The 9,355-nt window shown below is 29.9% G+C and overlaps 2 protein-coding genes across 2 annotated transcripts; one reads left to right on the forward strand and one right to left on the reverse strand.

Annotated features, from left to right (window-relative positions):
• Window positions 1-1,041: 1,041 nt before the first annotated feature.
• Window positions 1,042-5,991, reverse strand: LOC119679252. Its single transcript, XM_038091497.1, has 2 exons — window positions 5,882-5,991; window positions 1,042-3,361 (listed from the first exon to the last, which is right to left on the reverse strand). Exon 2 carries the CDS (start codon window positions 3,215-3,217, stop codon window positions 1,073-1,075), a length of 2,145 nt encoding a protein of 714 aa, XP_037947425.1. The 5' UTR covers window positions 3,218-3,361; window positions 5,882-5,991; the 3' UTR covers window positions 1,042-1,072.
• A 2,481-nt stretch (window positions 5,992-8,472) lies between these two features.
• LOC119677162 (nucleolar protein 56-like) lies at window positions 8,473-9,350 on the forward strand (the record flags this gene model as incomplete). Its single annotated transcript, XM_038088430.1, has 3 exons — window positions 8,473-8,664; window positions 8,843-9,245; window positions 9,307-9,350. Coding segments are annotated over exons 1-3 (450 nt in total), but the record flags the coding sequence as incomplete, so codon positions are not given.
• Window positions 9,351-9,355: the final 5 nt, after the last annotated feature.

The following is a 9,355-nucleotide window of genomic DNA, read 5'->3' on the forward strand; positions in this document are numbered from 1 at the left end:
TTTAGTACTAATAGAGATATGTATCAAGAAGTACTGCAACCGTATTTTCCATGGGTCTTTCAAAAGATTAGCTAGAGAAAATAAACTAAAAAACACATATGCAAGGTAGTGTCTATCTTAGATAATAATAACACAATTCTACATTTTTTTATTAACATAAATTTTTGAGCTGAAAGCAATGAAAACAAGACATTTATTTTTTTGACCTGCTTTAGTACTAATAGAGATATGTATCAAGAAGTACTGCAACCGTATTTTCCATGGGTCTTTCAAAAGATTAGCTAGAGAAAATAAACTAAAAAACACATATGCAAGGTAGTGTCTATCTTAGATAATAATAACACAATTCTACATTTTTTTATTAACATAAATTTTTGAGCTGAAAGCAATGAAAACAAGACATTTATTTTTTTGACCTGCTTTAGTACTAATAGAGATATGTATCAAGAAGTACTGCAACCGTATTTTCCATGGGTCTTTCAAAAGATTAGCTAGAGAAAATAAACTAAAAAACACATATGCAAGGTAGTGTCTATCTTAGATAATAATAATACTTAATTTGACAGACCACAGACTAAAACGACCTGAATTGCGACAGTTAAAAAAAAAACGGGTTAGCTTTTTCTTAATTGGGACTACCGGTAAACGCATGTATGGAGAACAGGAGCTTGAATGAAATACAATTATGGAAGTTACGTACGACTGTAACAAAATTTAAATATAATTTTATTTGTAAATATTCTTTTATTAAATTTCAATTTTTCAACACTATTCTGAATTCATATAAACATAAATTTCAATTTATATAAAAATTTATATATATTAACGTAATATGTGTAGTTACAAATAATATTGTAATTCATTGTAGACGTATTTCGCAACTAAAATTCTTAATATATATTATTTAAAATATAATATTGTAATTCATTACAGACGTATTTTGCAACTAAAATACATACATATTTAAAATATAATTTTGTTTATAACAAACAAAATTTTATTTTATACTTTAAATTAATTATTAGCCAAAATATGTGATGCAATTTTGCTCAATTTTTTCCCTTCTTGTGGTTCATTGATCTCCTTCTCCTTCTCCTTCTTGATCTTCAGTTCGTTCTTTCTTAATTACCAGCATCACGGTTATAAAACCGGAACGATTAATACGTATTTGATATACCTTGCCATCTATAACACGTCTAAATCCTCTAGGTTTACGGTCTAATTTGTCTCTCGGTTTGCTTTTAATTTCGTCTTTTAATTCTTGTGGCCATTCTTCTTCTGGGAGTACTAGTTTCGTACTCAGACTCGGTTGTTCTAATTGATTTATACTAGTTAAGTCTTTTGCCTTATTTTGTCCAGTTTCGGGCGCAAGAGGAACCTTACTTAAGACGCTTATAGCATTATTAGTGTTAGTTTTATTATAGCCAATACTCGGAACTGCGAACGGTAGTGGTTGAATTTGATTTGTACTTAAATGCTGAGGTGTACTAAGTGCCGTGTTATTTGTGTTAATTGAAGGCTTATTGAAGAGCGGCAGTACTATCGCAGTATTGCTGTTAATTGGATGGTACGTAGTCTTGTTTACTGTTCGCAGTAAGGAAACATTATTAAGATTGCCTATGGCATTAGTGGTGTTTGTGTAATTATTTTTAGCTTTTTTAAGATTTGGAATATTATTACTATTTTGCGCACCTTGTGAGGACTCATTGGGATGTTTTCCTTTATTGTTTGTATTTAAATCAAGACTTAAGTCACCAATAGTTATAGTAGTACCTATAGCTTTCAAGAAGTCTATACCCAGAATTATATCATTAACTACATTAGGTTGTACCAATAGTTTAAGAATCACTGTACGCTGTTCAAACTCGATCTTATTACGTATTTCCGCCACGGTACCTTCCATTCGGACTTGCGTTGCTCCAATTTTTTTAGTTAGTTCTTCACTGATAAAGCTTCGCGTAGATCCAGTATTTAATGTTGCATCCACCATCTGGCCACCTATTATGATTCTCGCAACAAGGCGTTTACCATCTATTCTGAGATTGTTTGAAGTTTTTGGTTTGCTCTGCTGTTGTTGTTGTATCCCGCTGGGACCTGCTTGTGAAGTCTTTGTGAGATGAGTCGAATGGCACTTGGTCGTAGTTGACGTGGACCCGGCCGTTCTTGGAACCTGTTTGCTCTGTGATGTGCTCTGTGTTTGATCTCGCGTTTGGTCGCTTACTTTCGTGGAACTAGATTGGGTACTCTGGTCATTTTGCGCGTTAGACTTACAGCAATTAATAGTTCTGACGTTTACTTTACCGCATTCCCAACAAAAGAGTAAACGTGGATGTTCGCAGTTGTTTACTAAATGTCCATGATTACCGCATTTGCGGCAAGCTTTCTTCGGATTTTTGATTTTTAAATCGATATATTGCGGTAATTTGCTTAGATTTTTTTGTAGTGCTGCATGTTCTTCATTTGTTGGTAATTCTTCTACAGTTCTAAAATCGTGCTTTTGATCCATTTGCCAGTTATTACCAAATGGGTTGCATTGTTGACTAGCGTCACTAACCGACTGCGGTATTAGATCACGTAATCCTGTTACATAGTCCATAAAAGATTCATGATGTTTATCTCGACGAAAACGTATTTCATTTTCTAGTGTATCCAAAGATCGAATAGGTGAGAAAAATCGAAGAAAATCAGTTTTAAAATCCTCCCAATGATTCCAGGTTCTTATATTAATATTATTTTGAAACCACAATAACGCTTCACCTTTCAATAATACCACCATGTTTCTAGGAATTGTGTTAAGGTTAAGGCCACATACTTTTGCAAGTTCTTCCACTCGTTCCAAAAATTCAAATGGACTCTGAACACCAGTATATCGACATGCCCATCTTCGAAGTTGTTCCATGGTTTGCAGACACATATCACTATTCGGAGCTATCATTTTTTGTGAAAAAGGATCTTGAAGTTTTTGCGTGAAAGTTGGTGAATCATAATGTCTGCGAGAGAACGCGTTTCCAACATTTTCGTCATATTTTTCTTCGCAATTGTAATTAGCCAAGCGTTGTTGCAATTCCTCAAAGGTATTTGCTTTTTCGAACTTGGACTCGTCATCATAATTCAAAACTTCGTCATTTCGCATATTCAACTTCCACGGCCTGCTTTGATTGTAGGGATCTTCTGGATTTTGATCAATACATTCTCTATTAATTCTAAATTCCTCCATATTATTTCGGTTATAATCACGTCGTATTGGAATCTGGTTATGTGTGTTCTTGGGTGCCAGTAATAAAAAAAACCTTTTTTTGTATTTACGGATTTACAATAGGCCTAGTGCATGTCCAGAGTAAGTCAATAAATATTTCCTAGACTTGTTTTTGAAAATAAAAAAAATTATTTCATATTAAAATATGCTTATTAATAAATATATGCTTAAATTATACATCTCTTATTTGAATGTATTTAAATAATAGTAAATAGTTTCCCAAATTAATTAATTTAAAAGCTTAATTCTTTATAGTCATTAGGACACAGACATTAGCACTATAAAGGATCTACGTAATGAGAACTCAGTTTTGATGTATGTTGTTGTTGGTGTTGAGATCGGACTTCACCGTTAATGTACTGTGTTTTATGCAATGCTGCCGCTCTTGGTGGTGAGAGCTTAGCTTGGCAGTTAATGAGAAATCATATAGCCAAAAGATTAGTATTTAATGGTGCTGAAATTCAATAGTCCTGTTAAATATGCCAAAATTTGCAGATGACGAGAATACAGTCTTCCTATGGGTACTGCGATATCACGCTACCAAAAACGTTAATACTTTAAAGTACTAAGAAATTAGTATTTGTATATGGTAATACGGATGCTGACAGATGAGTTTGCCCATTAGGCATTAAGCATTACTTCTACAAAGTTATTACGCTGTAGAGTGAACTGCACAAGAATTTGAATTTAAATGTGATTTAATATTTGTTATAATGAATGTTACTTTGGATGTTAAGAGATTAGACTTCACAAAGAGCAAACATTAAAGCTGCTAACAGATTAATCACTCTGAACGTTACGCTGAGTGCTGATAAATCAACCTGTAAGTTCAGTTATGAGAGGTGCTGAGATAGAAATGCTTAAAATTAGTATTTTAAACATGCTGAAAAATCAGCCTTTCTGTGTGTCATTCTGAAAGATCAGACTGTCATAAATTTATTATGATATTATTTCATATTTTATTGATATATTAGATACTGAGATGAGACTTACTAAGAATTAGTAATTACAGGTGCTAAAAGATTAGCCTTCCTGTGATTTGAGTGCTGAAAAATCAGCGTACAAAAGAATTATTATTTACAAAATGCTAAGAAATCTGTTTTTGCTGTATTTTATCATCGATACTGAGACTTCAGACTGACAATAAATCGGAATTTACATTGACTAAAGAATTTCTCTTCATATATCTAGTTGTGATATCTAGATTTATTTCGCTTTATACCCAATACACGATTAAATTACATTTTTCTGTTATTCTTAGAGTAGCTAATAACTCTTACTATAATCTAATTGCACGGAATACAGTATTTAGTAACTATAGCTTAAAGATATGTTATATTTACAATATATTAAGTAGAATGCTGAAAGATCAAATTCATACTTTCTTGTAGCGTATTATTAAATATAGGTATTAGGGAAGTAACGTTACGAGAGTATTTCTAATCCACATTTGTGATAGAAATATATTCAGAAATATATTAGTTTTCAAAAACATATACCTGTTAATTGATTTGCTTTCAATGATGCAAATTACTCTATTAAAGATTAATGACTAGTTTTCAATTCTCATTAAAGTATTGATTTGACGTAAGATATTTAGTGTTTAATTTAGTGTTTAATATCACACACTTAAGAGTCACTTAAGTGTGCATTGTAAAACTGGGTATAAATATAGTGTCATTAAACAACTTAGTAAACTATAAATCAGGCTTCAGTTCAGTAAAATAATTCTATGATATGAAAGGTTAACTTTAGTAGTTTTATATGGTTTTTCTCTCCCAATTCCATTCGAGCATAATGAAATATCACAGCTCTTTAGAAGTGGAAAAACATAAAATAGCTATATTCTTATTATAAATTGCATTGTGGAATATCGCTTTCATTGCAAATAATTATACATCTTCTTCGTCTATAGTTTTTGGAACCTAAATGAATAGTTGTAGTAAAAATTCGATTACACAGTAATCCCTCTATAACGCGGTAGATTGGTTCCGCGTTATAGAGGTATTCCCGTATACACACGTGCAAAGGTACGCGAAGTTAATTATGAACTGTACAAATCTGGGGGGTTGGAATCGCATAATATGAAAACATGTTATAAGGGTACCGCGTTATAGGGGGATTACTGTATATCACTCGATATATACTTCCATAATTACTTCCATGCAATTTTTTTTATTTGTAATTTTAGAATCAAATGAATATATTATGCAGAACCTAAATAAAATAATGTATTCCATATAAAATATATTAACATTCAGTAAAAATTTTTAATTATAAATTGAAATTAAATAGTTATTGAATAAAAAAAAATTCTAATAAAAAAATAAAAATAAAGTTTGACTGTTAAAATCAACCGAACAAAATCTGTTTTTTAATTAACATTATTTTTTTCCAATTGTTATACAAAAACAAAATGATTGCTTTAAAAGATATTAAATTATCTTGAAAAAATAACAGCATTTACTACGTATTTGCAAAACTTTTCTTGCGGCTACTGGCGTGGGAGGGTAGAACAGCAGGTCGCTGCACTTTCTCGAAAATTTCGATAGAAAGAACAAAAACTTAACAAAATAAGAATATTGAGAAAGTAACATAAAATTTTAAACATTTCCATTTACTTACAATAAAAACTCCATATTGCTGTAAGTTACTGTAATTTAATGCTTATAATTATATTAATAATTAATACGCGCTGTAAATTGTTTTCGGATTTATTTTTAGCAAATATGACGAATAGGATTTATACGCCTTGAATAGAATCAAATCATTAGTATTCAACACTACAAGGATTGTTCCATAGGCGCTTTAACCGTAAAAAATGTTTTAAACTTATATGCAAACGTGATCGCCGACTTATATATTTAAATTCTTTAAATTTTAGAAATTTTATTCGTCTTCTCAATCCTCGGTCGTCTAATTTCTTTACACTCTTTAACACTTATATTCATTGTTGTTCTGACTTTACATCATTTTTTATCAGTTGCAACTTTCTAAGATTGACATATGTTTGACAACAAACTACAGTACAGCTAAAATTTGTTTATTATTAAATCATACATAACAGATATATTCACACAAAATATGCAAAGCAACATTTAGCACGTATGTTGAGTATTAGTATATATGTTAATTAAATGAGATGAAATTATATAGAGATATTAAACAAAATTGTTTGTAATAATTTTTCTTAATGGTCATATTAATGAATAATATATGAAAACACAAATGGCAGACACAAACATGTAAAAAAGTAGTTAGACTTATTGTATTGAAACTACTCTCTAAGCATACAATAAATATTTCGTCTACTAATAAACTAAGATATATTATTTTTAAATCAAATTTTTATTTTTTATGTATAATCGTATATTTGTATAATATTAATTGTACATAATCCGTACGCATTCATAATGTGTCATCAACTGACTAATGTCTACTATAGTAATATAAATAGGTCGTCCTTCACGATTCGTATATAACATTCTAAACTCGTGTTAAATATCTCAAAGTGTTAAGTGTTAAACTTATGCTAGTAATATAGCGAGAGATGTCAAAATGTGGCGTAAAAGTCAAATGTTTAACATTTCAAAGTATGAACAAATTTGTTAAATATTATTTTCAATGTGATTAATTAACTATTGCCACCTTAAAGCGTATTCACACTGTCTCATTCAGGAACTTGCTCATTTATATTAATGCGTGAAAGTTCATATTATATTGAGCTTCTTTATGCAATTGATAAAACTTTTATAAACTTAATAATATAATAATATACTTAATAATATAACACACCAATAAATTATATTTATAATTGTTATATTAAATCTTTTACATATATTTTATATATCAATTAAAAATTCAATTAATGAAAACAGAGATATTATTAATTACTTACTTCCTCAGTGCCTTTGCTTACAGCTCAGCTGTTGTTTGTTTACATTTTATATATAAAGCATAAAACAAATATTTCTTATATTAATAATTTCTCTTTTAGGAAGTTTATTTTTAAGGGTTGCATTCCACTTTTTTTTGCCTTAAATGAGCTGATTTATTGATAATGATCTTATTTATGTGAAAGCTATTTGTGAGGTAAATCATCCTCATTAATGAGCAAAACCAACTAATATTATATTAAATTATTTACTTTTGGAGCCTTTAGATTAATGTGTATTTAAAATTTACAAATAAAGTTGCACAATATAATTTCTTTGTGTTATGTCAAGTCTTGCTCCATAACTTATGGTACACACAGAATGTACAATCGCAATGTTACTGCTTAATTATTATAAGGGCCATGTTATGTAGTATCATGGGCTCGTCATGTTGTTTTCAATGCAAATTATAAAATTGAGAGACAGAGAGAAAAGAAAATATATCGATTTGAATTTGGTCATAAGACACTTTGACAAAGCAGTATTATTTAGTAATAAATGTCAACATTTGTGTCTTTTAGAAGCAAACTACCACAATTTCTGTTGCACTCTACATAATATGCATTTTATTCAAAGCCCAAAAGAGACAATTTTAACGAGCTCATCACACTATATAACTTGGCCTTAATAGATGTTATTATTAATATGTTAATTAATTTAATATATATAATTTAATACAAATTAGCATGCTTAACAAAAGTCATGTAAGTGATTTTTGTGAGATTTTACTTTCTTAGGAGAAAATGTGAAAGATAAATAAATCGGACATGGCTTTTAATCACAACAGCATTAGGAGAGGTAAATATTATAAAAATATGTACGAATTTTAACTAATAAACATTTATTTGTAATTGATACAAAAAGTGCATTTGGATGTTTAAATTTTAAACGTCTTTATAAGGTAAATTCGAAGGTAAATTATTAAATAAATATTAAACATAATACAATTTTTTGTAGTAGAAAAAATTGAATACATACACTTATTAGAAATTTAGACGTGTGCCAAATTAGTATATTTCGTAATTCTGGTATGGTGAATAAATAAAGGATTTTTTTGCGATATTATACAAAGAGGCACAATTATTTAAAATTTCTTGTCAGTTTCATTTTTTTTATCTTCTTTGCTACGTATATTCAGAAAATGAGTATCACTTATTATATTTCATAGCATTTCATCAAATTATTTAGATGTGTTTTATATTATTTTCATAAAAAAATTGCGCAACTTGATATAAAAGAAATCAAATGTTTGACAATGTTAGGAAGCGCTAATAAAAACATTTTAATAGTAGTGGTATTTTTTACATTGTGATCAAGAGTGTCGTATTCATATATATGTTGTACAGTACGTTCAAAAACCTCTAAAGCAGCGAACGAAATCTGAACACACGTGGTAAGCATTGTGCGTGCTAGTTCAACTCTCAGGGTTTATTTATAAATTGGATCCAGTGTATTTTCTTTTAAATAAATATGGTAAGTATTAATTGTAGTTTACATATTTTGGATAAATAAGTATTTAATACATAAATACTGTTAAACAGAGTACTTAAACAAGTTAATTAAAAAATTTGTAAAGAACTCATAACCTTAGCGTAGTGCTAGGCCAATGTGGCACATATTTTAATAAAATGTGAAAATTTATTAATTGCAGACGAGTCTTTATGTGCTCTACGAGCACGCGGCAGGTTATTCGCTGTTCTCCGTAAAGGAGTTTGAGGAAGTTTCAATGTTTTTACCTCAAGTTGAGTCTTCAGTGACTGATATTGGTAAATTTAATTCAATCGTAAAACTGGCAGGCTTCGCACCCTTCAAAACTGCAATAGCTGCTTTAGAAAATATTAATGCCATTTCGGAGGGCATAGTTCCAGAGTCATTGTTAGTGTTTTTGGACGATTTCTTTTCCAAGCTTAAAAAGAAAAAATGTACGCTTGGTATTGCTGATGCAAAGTTAGGCGCAGCCATTACAGAGTCTGTTGGTGTGCAGTGCAGTCATTTTGGTGTCGTTCCTGAAATAATACGTGGTATACGGTTCCATTTCCATAAGCTGGTTAAAGGTGTGCATATATTTTGATATACTTATTAAATAATTCCACTAATAATAAATACTTTTTTAAGGATTTACTGATAAATCTGCGGGTGTTGCGCAGCTTGGTTTGGGCCATAG

The sequence above is a fragment of the Teleopsis dalmanni genome, chromosome 2 (genome assembly GCF_002237135.1).
Source record: "Teleopsis dalmanni isolate 2A chromosome 2, ASM223713v2, whole genome shotgun sequence".
Lineage (NCBI taxonomy): Eukaryota > Metazoa > Arthropoda > Insecta > Diptera > Diopsidae > Teleopsis > Teleopsis dalmanni.